The sequence below is a fragment of the Hyaena hyaena genome, unplaced genomic scaffold, assembly GCF_003009895.1.
Source record: "Hyaena hyaena isolate Hyena2069 unplaced genomic scaffold, ASM300989v1 scaffold_832, whole genome shotgun sequence".
In the NCBI taxonomy this organism is placed as follows: domain Eukaryota; kingdom Metazoa; phylum Chordata; class Mammalia; order Carnivora; family Hyaenidae; genus Hyaena; species Hyaena hyaena.
Genome location: NW_024081466.1, coordinates 511,183 through 535,098, shown reverse-complemented (window position 1 = coordinate 535,098; position 23,916 = coordinate 511,183). Strand labels below are relative to the sequence as shown.

Here is a 23,916-nt window from a genome sequence, read left to right as displayed (position 1 = left end):
TTTTTTTAATTTTTTTTTTTTAGTGTTTTATTTATTTCTAGGAGAGAGAGAGAGACAGCGTGAGCAGGGGAGGGTCAGAGAGAGAGGGAGTCACAGACTGAAACAGGCTCCAGGCTCCGAGCTGGCAGTCAGCACAGAGCCCGACGCGGGGCTGGAACCCAGGAACCGCGAGATGATGACCTAAGCGAAAGTCGGACGCTTAACCGACTAAGCCACCCAGGCGCCCCTGGTTCTTTATATCTTCTATTTTTTTGCTGATGCTATTTTTTCCATTTGTTTTAAGCACATTCATAATTGTTTATTGAAGCATCTTCACCATAGGTGCACCAAAACCTTTTAATGTTAATTCTGATGTCACTATATTGTTGGTATCTTTTTTGCACTTTTTCATTTAATTTGGGATCTTTCTGGTTCTTGGTTTTTATTAATTATTTGTATTGAAACTAGGTCTTTTCATATTATGAGATTCTAGATCTTAAATATTTATACCTTCTATGTTAGCTGGCTTTTTCTGACACTACACCAGTGTAGGAATTGGGGGTACCATCTACTCAGTGCTAAGTGGAGCTACAAGACCAAGTTCCCCACTCAACCTCTGTTGACACATGAGAGGGGTGTTATTCTCCACTGCTGGGAAGGAGTGGGAGTTCCAATTCTCTCTGGGGTCTCCACTGACATCTCTGTGGAAGTGGCCTCATTACCACTGGGCAATAAAGTCCTGAATTTTCACTAAGCTTCCTCTGATGTCACAGCAGTAGAGAAGGAGAGAGATGCCTCATTACAACAGGATGGGGGTTAAGTTTAAGCTTCTTACAGGACCTCCACTAACACTTTGGGGTGAGGGCCGGCTGCAGGGCCAATGCGGATGAAATTATGGTCCCTTGCTTCTTTCTCCGACATCACCTTAGCCAATGTATTGGGGCCTCTTCATATAGCCTTGTGAGGGTAGAAATCTATTCTTCCCACTCCATCTGTACTAGTGGAGTGGGGGTGAGTGAGGTCACAGGTTTTTCTGTGGTGTTTGGCTGGGGTAGAGTGGTTATTATCTAAATATTTGCTGTCTTAGTAGGCTTTTGTTAGGGTTTTTTGATTTGCAATGTTGTCATTTCTAGATTTCTGGCTTTTTCAGGTCTCAAGTCTGAGATACGTGAGGCAAAAATAAAATCAAGGAACTTGCTACTGGTCATCTTATGTTTGTTTCATGAGTAATGCTCAGGGTTTTCAGTTATACATACTTCATGGGAGAAATCTGCTTCCATCTTTCTGCAAGCAGAAGTCTCTATATTTTCTTTTATTAAGTGTTTAAGCCTTTTGCCAAGTTATAATTGGGTGGTGGGGTTTTTTGGTATTGATTTATTAGAGCCATTTATATATTCTTAATATGAATCTTTTGTCAGGTATGTGCTTTGCAAACATATTCTCCCAGTCTGCAGCTTGCCTTTTCATTTCTTTTTTTTTAATTTTAATTAAAAAATTTTTTTTTCTTTCATAGTTTATTGTCAAGTTGGTTTCCATATAATGCTCCCCCACACCCATCAGCACTTAGTTTATTCTCAGTATTCAAGAGTCTCTCATGGTTTGCCTCCCTCCCTCTCCCCAACTATTTTTCCCCTTTTCCTCCCCCATGGTCCCCTGTTAAGTTTCTCCTAATCCACCTATAAGTGAAAACATATGGTATCTGTCTTTCTCTGCCTGACTTATTTCACTCAGCATAACACCCTCAAGTTCCATCCACATTGGTACAAATGGCCAGATTTCATTCTTTCTCATTGCCATGTAGTATTCCATTGTATAGATAAACTACATCTTCTTGATCCATTTGTCATTTGATGGACATTTATTGCCTTTTCATTTCTTAAACTGTGAGTTTAATGAACAGAAGTTTTAAATTTTGGTGAAGGCCAATTCTAGATACCTTTTGAACTAAACTCCTTTAATGCTAAATGAGCCAAGGTCAATTTCTGTTGCTTGCAATTAAGAATATTGGTTGATAAAAGCCTACAAAGAATCACCTTGATACTTACACGTTCAATGATATTTAATGCCCAAAACATTTTTGGAATCCATTTTTGGGATTGGCTACACAAAAAGTTTATGACCATAACAGAAAACAGGATCATTATTTTATAGTTTCGCCTAATATTTCACCATCAAACACCATCTGATAACTTAATCATCTGTCAGCACTGGCTGTATAAACTTTAGGTAATTGCACAATAAATTTCACTTTCAAGGTATGATAAGCTGCACAACAAATATTATTTAAATGGATATGCTCTAAACTCTGGTAGTTTGCATTTAGCTAGTTTTCCTACATATCCACCAGTATATTGATTTAATGTGTTTAGTTACAGACTTTATCCATTGTTAGCACCTGTTCCATTTGAGTTCTCACTTGATTAGCCTTTTCATACAGGGATATTCTGAGGCCCTGAGGAGTTGAGAGAAGGAAATCTTTTTTAGCCTGATGCTGAAAGAGCCATATTCCTTCCAGCCCAGCAGGAATGGTAGCGAGGAATCAAGGTAGTGAGCCAAGGCTAGGAAAATGAGACAGTCCTCAGTTCGTCCAGAATGAAAGAAATGAAAATGCATCTGGTACACTTATATTCAAATATGTAAACACTTGTTTCTGATAAAAGATTTGGAGATAGTTGTGATTTGGATTGACTATAGCTCTGCCTACTGCTTTTATGGGAGCCTGAAGACTCTTGAAAGCCTGTTTACTTTTCCATTTATTTTATACTGAAGGGAATTGTTGTGACATTGATAGAGCTGTTCATCAGCTCAATAGTGATTTCTATGGTGAATAGGCGTTAAATATTGCCCATGAAAGATAACAGGGTGGGATTCAATCCAAATGGGAAGGGGCTAACAAGTGGTTGTTGAGACCTAAGATGAGAGATGCTGCACCAAGAAAAATGGCAGAATTTCACACCCACATCTATGATCTTGATCTTTTTTCATTATAACTTATAGGTATTAAAAATTCATATGCCAGGCACCTAGAATTACATAGTATTATGAAAAGAACCAAATATACCATTGACAGATAATGATTGGTCACATTTAACTCCTTAGTCATATAGAGTCCAAGTTTTGTTACTGTTTTTTCAAGAACAGACTCAAAGCATATTTTAAATGCTCTAAAACCTTGGTCATTATTTCACTATAATACAGATTAAAAGCAAACTGTAAAAAAAAAAGATGCTTAAAAAAAATTAAAAAACTTAAAAGTGATTGATATATTCTTGAGTTTTCCTTTAAATTAGAAATATAAATTTCTATCTCTGTGTTTAATACTTCAAATCCCCTCTATATACTGACAGAATGACATAGGAGTCTCTACCTCTTGTAGACCCTGGCATTGGGAAAACTGACCTTTCTGAGAACATTCCTTGTTTCATAACTCATGGCATTTTGTGGGCTGCAGAAGTAATGGTTGTTTCTACTAAAAACTTACCAACCTTTGAATATGGGACTCAGGTTCATCTGAAAATTAAACAAAAAAACATTTCTGCAAATATTGTTGACAGCCATTTCCAAGGAATAATAAAAAACAAAATCTTCTTAAGTTTCTTTATACTTACAAAGATAATGCTTCTGCATGGTAGAAGTGGGATAATTCCATGTTAAGCTTATCAACAATTCATGGAGATTGTCCTACTTTAGTTACACATGTAATACGTACCTGTCATATGTATAAAACGTATAATGAGCATTTGTGTTAAAAAAAACTATAGCCCAATAACAAATGACATTTTATTATTCAAATGATCTTATAATGTCAACACCAATGCTAATAAAAATATATAATACACTAAATTTATCAATGGCAAAGTCAGTTGTAATTCACTTGAAGATTCCCACATTTCGAAGTAAGCCTTTCATAGATGAATGAAAATCCTTTATTAGGTAGAATTTTAATCTTTACCTGTTAAAATATGGGCAAGGCAAAGCCATCCCTACTAGCAGAGCAAGAAAAGCAGAAATGGAACAGATGGGTCTCCATACACATGGAGCTATTAAGTACCTTTCTACTCTTCATATTATCTGCAATTTAAAATAAGAAATTCTTTCTTTCTACCAAGGTTTCTAAATGTTGAGATTGTGGGTTCTTTTCATATTGAATTTTAAGGGATGCTGCTTTGCTCTATTTCTAGGCTATTAGAAGCAATAGAGTTTAAGCTCAATGAATCAGTATAGAGTTGGAAACATGGTGACCCTTTCTTCAAAAGCAAAGACATACAGGGTAGGTCAGTTGGTTGAATGTCCAACTTCTGGCCCAGGGTCTTGGAATCGAGTTCCACGTTGGGCTCCACACTACGTGTGGAGCCTGTTTAAGTTTTTTTTCTCTCTCCCTCTGCCCCTCTGCCTGACTCATGTGCTCTCGCTCGCTCGCCCTCTCTCTCTCTCTCTCTCTCTCAAAAAAAAGACATACAAAAGGATTTATTTTGAAGAATATTTTCACAAACAGGGGCTTGCTTTGTACATACATGTAATAGTTAAAGACAAAGTTTGGATTAATTGTTATATTCAGGAAATAGGTATTTCATTAATTAAGCCCTTTACATGTATGTGAAAGAGAGAGAGGGATTTAAAGAGAGAGAGGCTGCTTTTCAGCTTAAGTAAGATTTTGACTTCCTGAGAACTTTCTAATTAGGTGAAATACTGGCTAATATATTTAGTCTTCTTACCAGGAAAATAAATGAAAAGTACATCTTGTACATTCATGAGAAACTGAAGTAGATTATTGGTTAAAAACCTAATGAGACATCTGTTTAAACAGATGTTTTAGTTGAGAGAAGTGTAAACATGATTCTAAATTTACAAATATGTTGGTTATTCTTCCTTGTCTGGGAGGTTGAGCCAAAGTTTATGCAGATTAGAGGAAAGCCTGAGTCTGGAAAAATTCAAAGTATTACATAAATGCAGATAAAGTAATACAATAAAGTCAGTTGACAATTATTTTAATAATTATTTACAGGGCCCTCCATTGCTTTACTTCATTGCTCACATACAAGTGACCTGAGTTACTCCATCTTCCTGGTCAAACTGACCGTCGTCTAATTCCCGTAGGACACTGTCATTGCTGCTGAAGCCGGAGAAGCTGCTGTACTGTGTCGGCCTCCTCTCCTTTGTCCAACACTCTCCAGCAGGAGAGAGGAAGCACTCCTCAGGTGGGTCTCTGCTGTCTGTCTGTTGTGATGTGGCCGTGTCCAATCCGATGCTCCTGCTGGTGACTTTGGTCCTGTCTTCACCTTTTGTATGCCGGCTCGCTTTCCTCTGAAAACATAAGAGATTGGCAACCAGGATTTAAAAGATGAGTGCTTTCCTGTCCTTTTGATCTACTACATACTGTACTCGGCCTGAAATGTACCATCCTTGCTTCTCTTCCAAATCCTGCTCATCTTTAAGGACCGACTGGGAGCCACTCTTCATAGTCCCTTCTCCTCCCAGGTAAGAATGAGCTGTCTCTCTATTTCACAACCTTTAGTAGCTTCTTGGCACATCCTTCTCCTCACTGACAGATTGGCTGTGTACATATCTGGGCCCTCAGTGATATTTCTGGGGGAGAGAAACCTGCTGAGATCATACTTTGAGGGAACAAAGTAGGGCAGAAATAAACTGAAGGTTCCATTTTTCTTCTTGGTGTTAGTTGGGAAAAGTGCTTCAGTGGCCACCTCATACCCATTTCACACAGGAATAGGCTGCACAGAAGTCACAAATAATTCTGATCATGCTTATATTGAAAGAATGCCTGGAGCATCTTCCTAAGACAAGCAGACCACTCTCTCTGTCCTGGTTCAAACCGCTTCTGCATGACACGGTAGGAATGCTCAGCAACTGGACCACCTTAAGCTGTGGATGTTTTTGTTATGAAATATTTACTGAGGGCTGACAATGCCCTTGGTGCAGTTCAGAGTAAAGAGGACATGGTCTTTGCCAAGGTAACAAGTCAAAATAAGATATCTAAGTCAATAAAGGAAAATCTCAAGAAGAAAATTGCAGCAACTCAACAGGTAGGTTTTCAGACTCCTGATGAGATTTCCTGAGAAGGGCATCTTTAATACTGGTAACATGACATATGAAGATGTGTCTTAGGTACAAAAATCTGAACAAGGATAAACAAAAAAGAAAGAGATAAAATTTAAAAAGATAAGAAAGAAAGCACATTAATTTCCCAATTTACACAGAGTTTATTACTTGGAAGTTCATTTATATGCTAGATGGTAATTAGGATTACATTTTCTTAAATGCAAGAGCTATAAAAATATAGAAGCTGGATGCCCATGCCCAGGCTAGTCTTTTAAAAGTTTGTTAACCCATAGTTAAGTTAGTTGAACTGTAATATATAAAATACAGAAGTATATTCTACTGACTTTTATGGCAAATACATAAAGCAAACAAACAGGTTTACTAAATTAGATTTAATGTGCTACCGTGGAATGCAACCACAGTCTATGGTATTGTTTGTATAGGAACATGCAGTTCCCAGCATATTGCATAGAAAGGCGTATGTTGGCAGTTCTTTTTCTTGGCTGAGTTACTGGAGTCCTTAGGCAAGTTTAAGTTTATGGGTCCTGCCTCAACAGGAAGCTTTCATGGTTCCAAGTCAGAGATAGCTGTGGTGGTGACATTTCCATTGGCCCCCTTGTATTTATTAAATGCAAATATCAGACCTTAAATCCATATTTTTAAATTGTTATTCATTAGAAGTATTAAATTTATTTTTTATTTTTTAAATATTTATTTATTTTTGAGAGAGAGAAACAGAGTGTGAATGAGGGAAATACAGAATCTGAAGCAGGCTCCAGGCTCTGGAACCCATGAACTGCAAGATCATGACCTGAGCTGAAGTTGGACCCTTAACCAACTGAGCCACCCAGGCACCTCAAAAGTATTGAATTTAATACAAGCATTGGAATCTGACAGATTTACTCTTCAGGTACTGGATTTGAGCATGGCACGTTTTCTCTGGCATTGGGACACTCATCAGTGAGGAGGTGGCTTTTGGCTGCAGGAAGGGCTGATGGGTACTGCCAAACCGGGCTTCTTTCTCAAGCCTGGCTACTGGCTCTCTTTCCCACATGTATAAAGAATTCATTCTTGAATTACCTCTCAATGTTGACTGAAAGAAAATAGGAAGCCAGGGGTGCCTGGAAGCACTTGGCTGCCTGGATCTTTCCTTCTTCACCAACACCAGGGCCAAATGTAAATTTTGCAGTAAATTCCTTATTGCATGCCAACCAATAGAGGCCAATTCTCACAAACTCAGTGAGAATTAAAAAAAAATTTTAATGTTAATTTATTTTTGAGATAGAGAGAGAAAGAGAGAGAGCAAACGAGTAGGGGAGGGGTAGAGAGAAAGGGAGACACAGAATCCAAAGCAGGCTCCAAGTTCCGAGCTGTCAGCACAGAGTCCGATGTGGGGTTCGAACTCATGAACTGTGAGATCATGACCTGAGCCTAAGTTGGACACCCAACCAACTGAGCCACCCAGGTGCCCCACAGTGAGAATTTTCTTAATAAAATGTGGGTATTATTCAGATTAATAAGATATTCATAGTAATTCACTTATAGGTAAGTATTAATAAGTAAACAGCCACAAAATGTAAATTTCACATATTAAAAGATAGCAAAATACCTAGCATAGTAACTCTAAAAAAGATTTCAGAATAAACACTTTTATTTTCTTTTATTTTCATTTGACTCTTAAAAAATGCATCTTCAGCAATGATATTGCTTCCTCTACTCTACTCTCACTCCACATGAACAAATAGCTTTTACAGCACATCAAACTGCAGTGCTCTTCTAACTTAGACTGTAGGACTCTGAAGCCTGCCCAGTCCTGAGAAGTCATCTGCTTTAATCCCTCATTCTACAGAAGTAGGACCCAGGCCCAGAAGGAAGATAGGATTTATCTAAGGTCAAGGAATTCGTGGCCTTGAACTGGAGCCCAAAGATCCTATTTCATTCTCTTCACACTATATTACCCACAGCTGCAAAAATATGAGTAGACTAAATGGTCAAAGATTTGTGTGTTGCCCAAATAAATTTTTCCTTCAGTTACAAAAATAATACATGTTCAGTATAGAAAGTCTGGCAAAAGCAAAGAAAAAAAAGCACAACCTACCCATAATCCTATCTTGCAGAGATACCACTTAAAATTTGGTGTATTTTACTGTTTCTTTCTCTAAATATATATGTATTTGCATATGTACACATAAATGTGTACAGCTCACTTTTCTACTTAGATTATATTTTAAATATTTCTCTAAATCAATAAGGAGAAATTTTCCATGCTACATTCCAGGCTTATTGATATATCTTCTCACTTTCTTCTGATATTCTCACTATAAAGTTGGAGAAAATTATACCAAGATTTGAATGCAAATCTAATGTCATCTTTCATAAAATCCATTAACTTTTGAGAATCCTCTAATTTGCTAAAAATGGGTGATCCTTTTCAAATATATGAGACCCAATGGCAAGTCAGTTGAATTTAGGGTATCCTACCACTCTGGCTTCCATTTTTCACTGTCAGTGTCTTAAAAACAAAGACAAAAGAATGAAGTCAGAATTATACCAGCAATCATAAGACATGGACAGTGTTATGATGGACAAGGTAGAAGAAGAGCTAAAAGATATAGTTTAGAAATAAAAACATGGAGTGGACATTCAGGACTTCTCTTCCTTGTATACCTCAGGCTTGGGAGAGGATCAGGAAGCCACAAAAGCTGAAGTGTAGCTCTAGCACCACTTGGAAGAGTTAGAGAAACATGCAGAAAGACATTACCCCAGCTTGCTCACAGAACTTGTTCCTGGGTCATCCCAGCTTGGGGTTTTCAGAACACTCAAGCCTGGGAAGGAAAGGTGTAGTGGAGAACCACTTTTCCAGTCAGCTTTCCTTACCACCTTCTTCTCTGCTGCAGTGTGGCCACGTGACCCAATCAGATCCAATCAGAGTCCTTCCCTGGGATTGCTATTTGGACTCTCGGGTAAATAAGCTCTTTTCTTTTTGATAAAGTGGCCACACTTACTTTATTAGAAGCCCTCTGCACATATGCACCTAGAAGCTGAAACAAACAAACATCCTGGCAATGTGGAATCTCTGGTGTCAGTGCCTCAGGGCTTGGTTCTTAGAGCTCTTTTTCTATGTTGTAAGCTGTGCCAGTATCCTTTCCACCTAGAAGCCAGTCAACTCCCTTATATACACAGGCTAATCTGGGCAGGGCTTCTGTCCCTTATATCCCCAGGCACACTGAAAGAGAGCAGGGGTGGCCTAGAAGAGAGCTGTTCTACAGCCCGAACCTTGTCCTGCGCCAATAGGGACCACTCTTCCTCTTCTGTTCACACCAGGAAAAAGCTCATTTAATTTGAGTGGAAAGCATTCCTTAGATGAAGAACCTCGTTAATGATAAAAGCAAAATGCTTTCATCTTGATTTTTACATAATGCTCTTTGAGATACTCTACACTCTGTATTTACACTAGCGCCTGATTTGATTTCACATGGATTTCAATCAAGGATACTGACAGCTAATGAATAAATATGATCCTTATGATTTTTCAAATAATTTCAAATCAACTTCAAATGACTGAAAAAGTAAGAACTAAGTTTAATAATTGTCTCACTGTAAGGTCAAGAAAGAAGTTAATGTGTACATTAAATATTTCTTAGTATTCATATATGATTTTATTGTAGCTATCTTGGAAAAGATCTGATTTAGAACATTTTTCTGGCTCCTGTTCCTTCACTTCTTGGTTTGTGTTGGAGAACTGATTCAACAGATGTGCCCAAGAAGTCTTTACTTCTTGACATCATTCATTTTGAGATGTATTTTAAAGACAAGAATATTATTTGAATATTATTTTGCTCTAAAGAAGAAAAATAAATTAAAATGAAAACCATTAAAATAAAACTCCTGTCTCCCCAGGATCTATTCTCTCCATTTTTCTTTTAATAACAGAACTCCTCCCAGCAGTGCCTTGCAGTTTTGAGCTGGCCATGTGCTATTTCACCGTGGTACCAGCTCATGGTTTCCCAAATTACATTTCCCTGCCTCCCTTGCGGATACCTGTGGTGACATAAATAAGTTCAGGTCAATGGGAGGTGAGAAGAAATATGTGACTTGGGGGTCAGTGCCTTAGAAGCATGCCTGGAATTCCTCTTTCCTGCTTCTTGCTGGCTAGACACAGCAACAACTGTGGCAGCAGCCAAATGTGAAGGGCAGCAGAGCTGACCCATCATGAAGCAGAGCCTTGCCCCACCCTAGAGGGCCTGCCTGATCTTAGACTATGACGAGAGAGACCTTTCTGTTGTATTTAATTCATTTCTTATAGGTCTTTTATGGTATAGCATCTTAGTAACTAATTGGTTACCAATTAATAATGAATGAATAACTTGTTGGGTGACTAATGCTTTTTAGCTTAATTTTTAAAATTTATTTATTTATTTATTTTTTCAAATGTTTTATTTATTTCTAGGAGAGAGAGAGAGAGACAGCGTGAGCAGGGGAGGGTCAGAGAGAGAGGGAGACACAGACTGAAATAGGCTCCAGGCTCCGAGCTGGCAGTCAGCACAGAGCCCAACGCGGGGCTCGAACCCACGAACTGCGAGATCATGACCTAAGCGAAAGTCGGTCGCTTAACCGACTAAGCCACCCAGGCGCCCCTTAATTTATTTTTTTTATTGCAACTTATAAAGGAATTCTTCTTCTTCTTCTTTTTTTTTTTTTTTTTACAAATAGTTTATTGTCAAGTTGGTTTCCATATAACACCCAGTGCTCATCCCCACAAGTGCCCCCCTCTGTGCCCATCCCTCCTCCCCCCCATATCCATCAGTCCTCAGTTTTTGTCAGTATTCAAGAGTCTCTCATGGTTTGCCTCTCCCCCTTTCCCCCACCATTTACCCCCTTCTTCTCCCCCATGGTCCTCTGTTAAGTTCNTATTTGTCCTTCTCTGCCTGACTTATTTCGCTCAGCATAACACCCTCAAGGTCCATCCATGTTGCTACACAAGGCCAGATTTCATTCTTTCTCATTGCCATGTAGTATTCCATTGTATAGATAAACCACATCTTCTTGATCCATTTGTCCGTTGATGGACACTTAGGCTCTTTCCATGTTTTGGCTACTTTGCTGCTATGAACATTGCGGTACATGTGCTCCTATGCATCAGCATTTCTATATCCCTTGGGTAAATTCCTAACTGCTTTTTAGCTTAATTTTTCCCAACTTTCTAATTAAGAAAAGTTTCAAGTATATAGAAAGTTTAAAGGATAATACAACAAACACCATATACTCACTACCTAATTCTAAACTTGTTGATATTTTGCCATATTTCTCATATATATATATATTTTTTGAACATCAAAAAAACAGTCCTGGGGCACCTGGATGGCTCAGTTGGTTGAGTGTTCTACTCTTGATTTGTCCTCAGGTCATGATCCCAGGGTCATGGGATCAAGCTGTGCATTGGGCTCTACCCTAAGTGTGGACCCTGCTTAAGATTCTCTCTCTCTCCCTCCACCCCTCCCTCTCTAAAATTAAAAAAAAAGTTAAAACAAATTAAAAAACAGAATTCCTACATACTAGCTGAAGGTAATTTTTAGCTGGAGAAAATGGAGGGTCATTAGGCCTTTCTAGATCCTTCTTCAATTTCTTCATAGAGTTAGTAGTGTTTAATCATCTAGTATTGAAAGAAAAACATCCCTACTGAAAACAAAAGCAACATTTCACTTCTTATGACAAGGCATTGTGCCAAGCCCATTACATGTTTTCTCACTGAATTGAATTCTCCTCACAATTATGTGGTAAGTACCAATATTATATACATATATATAATACATACATACATATTATATGTATACATACATACATATATATATGTTTTAATTGTCTATATTTTACAGATGAGGACATGGAAGCTTGGAGATTGTGGCGCGTGTGTGCGGGTGCGGACACACACACACACACACACACACACACACACAATCCCCTGGCATCCTTTTTATGTTTTGTTTTCTACTCCTAAGAACACCACAGAATGGAAACTCTACTCTGAATTAGTGGAAACTAAATACTTTTAAGTGACCTTTGTTTCTTTTGAATAATTATCAAAGGGAAATGGGCTGAGGAATTTAACTGAAATAGAGATTCTTGGGTAATAAAAAAAATTCAATGAGTTTTGAGTCTTCAAAAGAAACAAAAAGTGAAGAAAAACATCTTGGAAGAAAAGTTGGGAACATTTTGATAGATGGAGGTAAAATACTGGTTGGAATCTCTTACTCTAGTGAATTTCACATCATTAAATTTATCTAGAGGCCTCTCCAAAATAAAGAAAAGCACAAATAGATAAAAGGAACAAGACAGAAAGACCTTGGTTTATCACCCTGCATAGACTTACTTCATAAGAATTTCATTACCCAAGGACAGTCTTCAATGGACAAAGATATAAAAAATGTAGTCTGGATGATTTATAAAGCAATGTTTTAATTTTTAAATTATTATATACTAAAAGTGTATAGTTCCATGAATTTCAATACCTATGTATGGTTTTGTATAACCATAATAGGACACATAACAGTTCCATTACCTCCTGCAAATCCCCCGTGTGATCCCTTTATCACTTCCCTTCCCCAAACCCTAATTCTTAACAACCACTGATCTGTTCTCCACATTATAGCTTTATCTCTTTGAGAATATCATATAAATGGAATATTTGTAAACTTTTTATTTTTTATTATTATTTTTAAATTGCAGTATAATTAACATACAGAGCTATATTAATTTCAGGAGTATAGTGATTCAACAATTGTATACATTACTCCGTGCCCATCATGACAAGTGTACTCTTTTTTTTTTAAACTTTCCTTGTGTGTTTTTAAAATTTTTTTTTAATGTTTTATTTATTTCTAGGAGAGAGAGAAAGAGAGAGAGAGACAGCATGAGCAGGGGAGGGTCAGAGAGAGAGGGAGTCACAGACTGAAACAGGCTCCAGGCTCCGAGCTGGCAGTCAGCACAGAGCCCGACGCGGGGCTCGAACCCACGAACCGCGAGATCATGACCTAAGCGAAAGTCGGACGCTCAACCGACTAAGCCACCCAGGTGCCCCTAAAACATTTTTTTAAAAAAACTATTTATTTCTGAGAGAGCGAGAGAGACAGCGTGAGCAGGGGAGGCTCAGAGAGAGAGGGAGACACAGAACCTGAAGCCCGCTCCAGGCTCTGAGTCTGTCAGCACATAGCCTGACATGGGGCTCGAACCCACGAACTGTGAGATCATGACCTAAGCCGAAGTCGGACGCTTAACCAACTGAGCCACCCAGGTGTCCCGACAAGTGTACTCTTTATCTCCACCCCCATTTTGTCCTTCCCTCCCACACCCACCTCTCCTCTGGTAACCACTAGTTGTTCTCTCTGTATACGAGTCTGGTTTTTTTGTTTGTCTTTTTTTTTTCCTTGTTCGTTTGTTTTGTTCCTTAAATTCTACTTATGAATGAAATCATATGGCATTTGTCTTTCTCTGACTTATTTCACTTAGCATCGTACTCTCTAGATCTGTCCATGTTGTTGCTAATGGCAAAACTTCAGTCTTTTTTATGTCTGAGTAATATTCCATTGCATGTATATACCACACCTTCTTTATCTAGTCATCTATTGATGAGCCCTTGGGTTGCTTCCATATCTTGGCTATTGTAAATAATGCTGCAGTATACATAGGGGTACATATCTCTTTTTTGAATTAGTGTTTTTACATTTTGGGGGGTAAATGCCCAGAAGTGGGATTACTGGATCATAATGGTATTTTTATTTTTAATTTTTTGAGGAACTTCCATACAGTCTTCAACAGTGGCTGCACCAATTTACACTTCCACCAATAGTGCACAGGATTCCAATACTTGTTATTTCTTATTTTTTTTTATATTAGCCGTTCTGTCTGATATGAGGTGATCTCTCGCTGTGGCTTTCATTGCGTTTCCCTGATGATGAGTAATGTTGAACATCTTTTCATGTGTGTGTGGAACATCTGTATGTCTTCTGCCCATTTTTAATTGGATTATTTGTTTTATTCTGTGTGTGTTAAGTTGTGTAAGTTCTTTATATATTTTGGATATTAACCATTTATCAGATATGCCTTTTGCAAATATCTCCTCCAATTCAGTAGGCTGCCTTTTTTTCAGTAGATTTTTCTTTCTGTAATCTTTTGAAGCTGACTTCTTTTAATCAGTATGTTTTTGCAATTAATTCAACATATTGTGCATGTAATTATTGCATTTCTTTTTTTTTTTCTGAGTAGAATTTTATTGTATGGATGGATATACCATAGTTGTTTAGCCATTCACCTGTTGAAGACAGTTGGATTATTTCCAGTTTTTGAAGATTATAAATAGAACTGACATAAACATTTCTATTCTATTTCTATTTCTCTAGGGTGAATACCCAAAAGTGGTTTTGCTGTTTCATATTGTTAAGTGTGTGTTTAATGTCAAAAGAAGCTGGCAAATTGGTTTTCCAGAGTGTTTGTACCATCCTGCATTCCTATCAGCATTGTTTGAGTGTTCCAATTGCTCTTCTCCTTTGCTAGTTCTTGGTATTGTCAATATTTTTTATTTTAGTCATTCTTATTGGTTTAGAGTGGTCTCTCACTATGGTTTTCATTATAGTTCCCTAATGGCTAATGATTTAAATGTCTTTTTAAGTGCTTATTTCTCTTATTAACATCTTTATTGGTGAGATATCCAAGTCTCTATACTATTTTTTAGCTAGATTGTTTGTTACTGTTGAGTTTTTAGAGTTCTTAATGCATTCAAGATACAAGTTCTCTGTCATATATGTGATTTACAAGGGTTTTTTCTCCTAGTCTGTTGTTTGCCTTTTCATTTTCTTAAAAAATTCTCAAGCTATTTAGAAAATTGCTTAGTAAATAAATAAATAAACAAATTCTAAAAATAAAGGTCTTAAACTCAAAGTGGATTAAAGGCCTAAACGTAGGACCTGAAACCAGAAAAACTCCTAAAAGAAAACATAAGCAGGCAGTAATTTCTTGGATGTTGACCTTAACAACATTTTCCTGGATATGTCTCGTCAAGCAACAGTAACAAAAACAAAAATAAACTATTGGGATTACATCAAACTAGAAAGCTTTAGCACAGCAAAGTAAATCATCAACAAAATGAAAAGGCAACTTACTTAGAGGGAGAAGATATTTACAAATGATATATAGGGTAAGAAGTTAACATCTAAAACATATAAAAAACTCATACAACTCAACACCGAAAAAAAAAGTCTGCTTAAAAAATGGGCAGAGAACCTGAACAGACATTTCTCCAAAGAAGACATACAGATGTCCAACACACATATAAAAAGATGCTCAACATTCATCATCAGGGAAGTGGAAATCAAAGCCACACACCAGTCAGAATGGCAAGAATGTGGAGAATAAGGAGTCCTTGTGCACTGTTGGTAGGAGGGTAAATTGGTGCAGCCACTGTGGAAGACTGTATGGAGGTTTCTCAAAAAATTAAAAATAGAAATACTATGATGATCCAGTAATCCCACTTCTGGGCATTTACCCCCCAAATATGAAAACACTAATTCAAAAAAGAGATATGTACCCCTATGTATATTGCAGCATTATTTACAATAGCCAAGATATGGAAGCAACTCAAGTGTCCACTGATAATGAATGGATAAAGAAGGTGTGGTATACACATACAATGCAATATTACTCAGCCATAAAAAAAGAAGGAAGTCTTGCCTTTAGCAATAACATGGATAGATCTAGAGAGTATAGTGCTAAGTAAAATAAGTCAGACAAAGACGAATGCCATATGATTTCACTTATATGTGGAATCTAAAAAACAAAACCAATAAAAAATTTAAAATACAGAAACAGAATAATAAATACAGAACACAAATTGGTGGTTGACAGTGAGAAAGGGAGTGGAAGGATGGGTAAAATAGTTGAAGGGGATTAAGGTACAAACCCCAGCTATAAAGTAAGGAAGTCATGAAGATGACAAGTACAACACAGGAAATAAGAGTCAATAACATTGTAATAACATTGTATAGTGACAGACAGTAACTACACTTACGGGGGTGAGCACTGCATAATGTATTGAATTGCCGAATCACTAAGTTGTGCACCTAAAACTAACATAACCTATGTCAACTATGCTTCAATAATAAAAATAAAATGATAAATAAAAGCTAAAATTAGGAATGAAAAAGAAGTGGGGCACCTGGGTAGCTCGGTCAGTTAGGTGGCCGACTTCGGCTCAGGTCATGATCTCACAGTTCGTGGGTTCAAGCCTCACATTGGGCTCTGTGCTGACAGCCAGCTCAAAGCCTGGAGCCTGCTTCATATTCTGTGTCTCCCTCTCTCTCTGACCCTCCCCTGCTCACACTGTCTCTCTCTCTCAGAAATAAATGAAACATTAAAAAAAAAAGAATGAAAAAGAAGTAGCTTCAGAGGTCAAGATAGATAAGATTGGACAGGTGTATGTTGCAATATTAGGCAGGCACACTCGCTTGCAAAAAACTTTTCCTTTACCCTCTTATTTCAGTACCTGAGGCCTGCAAATTAAACAAAAGATAGATTAACAGGAGAAAAGGTTTAGTTTTTTAAAATTTTAAATAGTTTATTATCAAGTTGGTTCCCATATAACACCCAGTGCTCATCCCCACAAGTGCCCTCCTCCATGCCCATCACCCCCCTACCCCTCTCTCCCACCCCGATCTGCCCTCAGTTTGTTCTCGGCATTCAAGAGTCTGTCTGTCCAACAACACATTCTCTGCTGAGCCCTCGTGGTTTGCCTCCCTCCCTCTCCCCCACTATTTTCCCCCTTCGTCTCCCCCAGAAAAGGTTTAGTTTGGATATACATGGGGCTTCACAGAGAAATAGTGAAAACCCAAAGTGGTAGTTAGATCTGAAAGCTTATACATGATTTTAGCAAAGGATGATAGATTGTGGAGAAATGACCAGACAAAGGAACAGGGATTTGGCATCTATGGGTAGGGAATTGTAGAAAGGTAAGTATGTGGAGAACCTAATGGAAGATAAGGGTTATTTTAGTAAGATTTATTTATGTAGACCCAAGTCAGTGCTGTCTCCAGTGAGGAATCATTTCTAGTGATTAGGAGTCTTCTCCTCTTCCTGGTATAGGAAAGCACAATTTTACAAATGGAAATTTACGTTACCTTTAAAAAAAAAAGATTTTATTTTTAAGTAATATCTACACCCAACGTGGGGCTTGAATTTACAATACCAAGAGTTCCCTGCTCTACTGACTGAGCCAGCCAGGTACCCCTATGTTAACTTTAAAAAGGGAAATTTATTCCCTGTTTTTTATGAGAAAAAGAGAGGGTAGAAAGTTACTCCTATGTCTGTGTTTCTTAATTACCTTCAGCTCAAAACAATCCTTTGCCACAGTGGCAAATATGGGGGTAACATATTTTGATCCCCTTCAGAACTGTCTCATATCACATGTTACTGGCACATTTCCTTTGTTGTTATGTTGGTTTGGAGACTATTTCCATATCAAGTCCACATTTCCTTATCTGTTATTCACCATTTAGAATTACAACGTGAGTTTAAGGATTAAATGCTTCCATAGTATTTAGTTAATAAAGCATTGGGACGCCTGGGTGACTCAGTTGGTTAAATGTCTGATTCTTGATTTCAGCTCAGGTCATAATCTCACATTTGTGGGACTGAGCCCCGTGTTGGGCTCCACACTGCTTGGAATTCTCTCTCTGCCCCTCCCCCGCTAGAGCCTGCCTTTGAGCGTGTGTGCGCTCCAGTGCGCTCTCTCTTTCCTTCTCTCTCACAAAATAAATAAATAAACTTAAAAAAAAAAAGCATTGATTTTACTCACTTCTGGTGTTTGAGCAGCTGAATTCCACATAACTGGTCTCTGAAGGAACACAACCTGCTTTGTAGCCAAATTCCCTTCACTGCAAATTAAAACAATAGCATTAGTATTTGCAAATTAGTAATTCTCTATATTTCATACTTGGCTAGAATATTCAATCTGTATTCTTTGAAAAATAATCTTCTGATCCAAAAATAATTATAAACACGATTCAATAGAAGTTGTAGATGGAAAACAAGAAAAAAATGCCTAAAAAATTAATAGTCATTACAGAAGAAAAATTTGTTTAAGAGTTGTAATCTCAATGTGCTAACGTAACTGTTTTTTATCTTTTTTTGCCCCTTCCTAGTCTTTATCAACTTCTGAATTTTTACACGTCTGTAACCACTACATATTTGCATTTCTGTGTTCTATGCCTTTCACCGAATGCTCTTTCCTCCTTTGTGCACTGTGATCATATTCTTAATAGCTTCAGATTATCTCAAAGAATTAAGATACTAAAATGTATTAAGCCCTTCCTGTATGATTGGAAAATTAGGTTGTTTCCAGTTTTCCGCTGTTTTTAAATAATGTTGCTATAAAATATGTATAGTTTTCCTTATTCTTATGACATTTTTCCTTGAGATAAATTTTTAGGAGTGGGATTATTAGGTCAAAAGGGTATGATTTAAGCTTCTTGGTATGCGTTGTCAAATTTGCCTTATAAAAAGAAGAGACCAATTTAGGCTGCCACATGTGAGATATTTTATATACATTTTCAATGGAAGGACTTGAGCCACAGCTAGTTTTATTTTCAGATGCTTCTTTGTAGTCAGCTACTCAGTATTCTCCTTATTTAACTATCATCATGGCAAATTACCCCTTGCCAAAGACTACTTGGGGTTTGTATTTCTCTGAAATGCTTTTCACAGTCTCCATGGATTTATGGGGAGGAGTGTCTGTAGCTAATGTTGCTCAGTTACGACTTTTATTATGCAAAAAACCCAAACAAAACCTCACTATTAGCTGCATTTTATGCTGAGCTCTTTTTCTGGAAAACAAATGCAACATTGAAACTCTGCCCTAGTGGTATATGTCAGCCCCACACCATTTGAAAATCCCCAGCTTGCTTACTGATACTGTTGAATTTTGAGAAACCGTGAAATTTCCCCCAGAGTGTTAATGAGAGACTGCTGCTTTATTTTTATTTTTATTTTTAAAAGAATGCTTCTAGTCTAATCTCATATTAGTTTGATCTTAGCTTTGATTAGAAGAAAAGACTTGGTATGAAGTACAGTTGACCCTTGAACAACATGGGGGTTGGGGCATCAATCCCCTCCCCACCAGTTAAAAATCCATGTATAACTTTTGATTCCCTCAAAACTTAACTACTAATAGCCTGCTGTTGACTGGGAGCTTTACTGATTATATAAACAGTTAACTAACACATATTTAATATGTGGTAGTATTATATACTGTATTCCTACAATAAAGTAAGCTAGAGAAAATATAATTAAGAAAATCATAAGGAAGAGAAAATACATTTACAGTTTTGTACTATATTTATCAAAAAAAATCTGCTTACAAGTGGACCCGTGCAGTTCAAACCCATGTAGTTCAAGGATCAACTGTATATTGTAACTTTTGGGAACAATCATCAGGACACGCATACACAGGCATACAGGGAAGGGACTAGCAGTGTACAGAATAGGCTGTCTGTGTTTGGGAGGTATAGAATATGCTGGAAAAGGCCGTATCTTTGGAGCCTAAGAGCTCCTGGGTTCAAATTCCAACTCTTCCATAATAGCTGATGATACCACCTCATAGCTGGTGACTTTAGCAAAGTTTTAAATTCCCTGCATTTCATTTCCTATAAGGACTTTGTGAAGGATAAATATGTTGATGTGCGTTAAGACCTCCACTGTGCCTGCCAATAGAAGAAGTACAGTAAATGTGATTTCCTTCTACTTTTTCCATTTGTTTAATGAAATGTGTAGTGGAGTTAAGTGGGAGGGAAATGTTCCAGAATCAAAAATACCTTCCAGAGAAAAGTCAAGGGAGGAAGAGGGTACCAGAGAATACAGAGGACATTTCTGGGTGATGTTCAAAGTGTATGATTCAGGTAGAGAATCCCATGAAAGGATTAGTCCTTGAGCTATGGAAAGATGAGGAGTGATCAGGGCAGAATTACTCTTCTTGGATAGAAAGTAGGAGACTATCAAGGTAGGGATTGTGAGTGGTCCTGGAGTGAGTTCTTTCCAACACATTATAGGATGTGAATATATGTGAAATCTGAATGCCTTAGGATGTGATGTTTAACCTAGAGCAGGCTTCGCAACCTTTACTAATGGCATAAAACAATAAATGCAGAGATAGCTTCTCAAGGCTGACTATATTAGGAGTGTCTCTAATGCCCAGATAAGGCTGCAGAAGGTCAGCATCTTCCCATCTCTTGGGAAGGTCCTTAGAACAAGCTCCTCAATTTGAAATATGTCTAAGACTACTATGTCCCTGGTATTCTGAGGGCCATTCTGAGTTTGTTTTTTTTTTACAGTGTTAAGTTTTATTTTTAAATTCTTTTTAAGTTTATTTATTTATTTAAGTAAATCTCTATACACAAGATGAGACTTGAACTCACAACCCAGAGATCAAGAGTTACATGCTTTTCTGACTGAGCCAGCTAGGCGCCCTAGGGCCATTTTGATTTAAAATAGGTCCTGCTCATTATCAACAGTAGCAGAACTGTGGAAAGAGCCTAAATGTCCATTGACTGATAAATGGATAAAGAAGGTTTGGTATATATATATACATATATATATATATTAAATGGGAAATATACTCAGGTATCAAAAAGAATGACATCTAACTGGGTGGCTCAGTTAAATGAGTGTCTGACTTCAGGTTAGATCATGATCTCCAAGTTCATGAGTTGGAGCCCCATATGAGGTTCACTGCTGACAGTGCAGAGCCTAGTTCGGATCCTCCATCCCCCTCTCTCTGCCCCTCCCCCACTCATGCTTTCTCAAAAATAAATAAACATTGAAAAAAAGAAGAATAAAATCTTGCCATTTGCAACGACATGGATGAAGCTTAAGTATATTATGCTAAGTGAAACAAGTCAGTCAGTGAAAGACAAATATATGATTTCACTCATATGTAGAATTTAAGAAAAAAAACAGATGAACATATGGAAGGGGGGAAAAAAGAGAGTGAGAGGGAAACAAACCATAAGAGATTCTTAAATATAGAGAATAAACTGAGAATTGATGGAGGGAGGTTGGCAAGGGATGGGCTAGAGGGTGATGGGTATTAAGGAGGGCACGAGTGATGAGCCCTGGTTGTTGTATGTAAGTGATAAATCACTAAATTCTACTGCTGAAACTAATATTGCAATGTATGTTAATGATCAAAAATTTAAATAAAAACTTGAAAGAGAAAAAAAAATAGGTCCTGCTGTTTTTGGAACATCCATGAGACATAGAGCTCCTTTTGGTTTAGAGAATTTAAGCATGGTAGAACTAAGGGACGGAGGTCTGAAGCCTGACAGAGGGACAACTGTCTGGCAGGATTAGTGCCTCACAGCCTCCAGTGGCTGCAGAGGTAACTCTGTCTACTGAACTGGGATAGAATATTTGTCCTGTAGCACACATTCTGAAAGGATTTGACTGGTGGTATCATTACTGGACCAGAGAGGGTTTCACATGCCTGGATGCTCAGAGCACAGGGCCTACATCTCCTATTCCCTACAGCAATTTTCATCCAAAATGTGTTAGTTAACTGAGTAACTTGGTATTTTCCTGAGAGGAATTTAAGAATCTTCACATCCTCTTCCATACTATTATTAGTGGGCAATTATGCTTGGACGTCATAGAAAATGAAAGTGGCTTCTGAGAAATGGCAGATTTTCACAGAAGTGGTGAAAGAGTTCTGGCACCGCCTGTGTTGGTCAAGAGCATAAGCCTCAAGGATAAGCTGGTCAAGGGAACAGTCTGCAAAGATGTGAAACCATCCACTAGTTCTTCCTTTCTGAGAGTGGCAGATAATCCCTCATGCAACTGTCAGCATGAGGGATGGGTCAGCCACTTCAGGCCTGGAGGGGCTAAGTTCCCTGCAGGCAGTGGTGGGGAGCAGGGTGAAGGTATAAGACTGCCCAAATGGGGGAAGGGAAAGGAGGATCATTAATACAGAAGGAAGACCAGGAAAGTATCTAGAGGCCAAAGTCCATGTATGACCTGAGATAAAGCCAGGTTAGGTCCAGGCATCTCACCACACAAAACCAGGTGAAGTAGAGTGAAAGGATAAAGCCTGAGTTAGCTCCAGGTCCACACCTAGAATCAGACAAACACCAGAGGGCAGCTGTGGACCTAGAAGAAACAGAAGAGGCCACCAGTATTGCTGTTGTCCCTGGGACATGGGCTTGCTGCTCTCTGTCTTGGTATTATGCTCACCTCTTTTTTTTTTTAATTTTTTTTTCTTACTTATAGAAAGTTTGAGGGTCACTTCTTTTTTTTAATGTTTTATTTATTTTTGAGAGAGAGAGAGAGAGAGACAGCATGAGCAGGGGAGGGGCAGAGGAAGAGGGAGACACAGAATCTGAAGACGGGCTCCAGGCTCTGAGCTGTCAGCACAGAGCCTGACGCAGGGCTTGAACCCACAAACCGTGAGATCATGACCTGAGCTGAAGTTGCACACTCAATCAACTTAGCCACCCAGGCGCCCCTATGCTCACCTCTTAATGTGGGTATACACTACTGTACGATCTGGGGGGTGAGCATAAGTATAAGGAATTAGGCCATAGGTGGGAAAGAAAATGGGGTTTTGACCAGCTCTACAGCTTTACACTACAAAATGTGGGGACACATCATTTTTCTGTGATATATTTATTGGAGAGGCAGTTGAGTGTGGTAGAAACAGCATGTATGGCTTTAGAGTCAGACCAACGCTGGGTTTGCATCTTAGTTTTGCTGCTTACTAGCTATGTGATGCTGAGCTAGTTACCCAGACTTTCTGAGCCTCCCATTTCTCTTCCGTAAAACAGAGCTGGTCCAAACAGTATCAGTGAGGTGGTAGAAGTAAAGTTCTTAGCACAGATCCTGGAGCACAGTGGATGCTTAATAAATGTTTCCTTCTCTCTTCCCTACCTTCTTCTATGCCTTTCATATGAAAACAAAAGAAGACTTTCTATTTGGGTGTTGTTTAAAGGAGAGAGGTTTGCTATGGCAACAACAGACTACCAAGAAAGAGACTGGCTTCCCAACAACAGAAGATCTCATGGACTAAAGTAAGGTGGATAACTTGGATTTGTGTAGTGCTTTTGGTGTAATGAGTATTTTCCTTGGTAATGAGCACATTGTTTCTTATGATAACCACACACACCTTTTTAAAAAGACTTGATTTGTAAGTAATATCTACATCCAATGTGCGGCTCCAAACTAGAACCCCAAGATCAAGAGTCACATGCTATATTGACTGAGCTGGCCAGGCACCCCTCTTATGATAGCCCTTTGAGGTGGGCAGAGAAGTTATTCTTTTCTCCATTTTATGGGTAAGGAAGTTGAGATGCAGACTTTTTGAGTTTTGTCTTGGGTCTCCTCTATTTCCCACAACACCATACTATCTCTACAGCAAGTGTGGAATGAATTCAGTAAAGCCCTGACTACAGAGAAGAGTGGCCTAATTTAATTCCATTCTGCTGGAACACTTTATAATGATTGGGTAAACATAGACTACTTTGCAGAAGTTCAGATTTTTATATAGCATCTCCCAATGTATTATTTCAGCTTATAATAGGCAGGGGTTGTAGTGGAGAATAATGAGAAAAACAAAAACAAGTGTTCATTTTCTCCTGGGCCAATTAGACTATTTAAACAGACCACACAGGTCCTGGTGTTCATATGATGAGAAGGAAAGACAGGAGCAAGTTCTTGACTCATGGCATTTAAGCACCGTTTGTAAGATGGGTCATTGAAAGCTTTGCCTTAAAAAATTCCCCCTTTGGAGGCACCTGGTTCAGTTGGTTAAGTGTTGGACTCTTGATTTTGGCTCAGGTCGTGATCTCACAG

At 38.2% G+C, this 23,916-nt stretch overlaps 1 protein-coding gene across 3 annotated transcripts in view; it reads right to left on the bottom strand.

Annotated features, from left to right (window-relative positions):
* Window positions 1-4,410: 4,410 nt before the first annotated feature.
* The window catches only part of RFTN2 (raftlin family member 2), an 81,583-nt gene continuing 62,077 nt past the window's right edge, over window positions 4,411-23,916 (bottom strand). For all 3 annotated transcript variants that reach the window (XM_039219761.1, XM_039219762.1, XM_039219763.1), the window contains 2 exons: window positions 17,879-17,957; window positions 4,411-5,283 (listed from right to left, as the gene is read on the bottom strand). In XM_039219761.1, coding sequence (XP_039075692.1) covers window positions 5,011-5,283; window positions 17,879-17,957 — 352 coding nt within the window. In that variant the 3' untranslated portion in view covers window positions 4,411-5,010. The remainder of the gene's footprint in view (window positions 5,284-17,878; window positions 17,958-23,916) is intronic.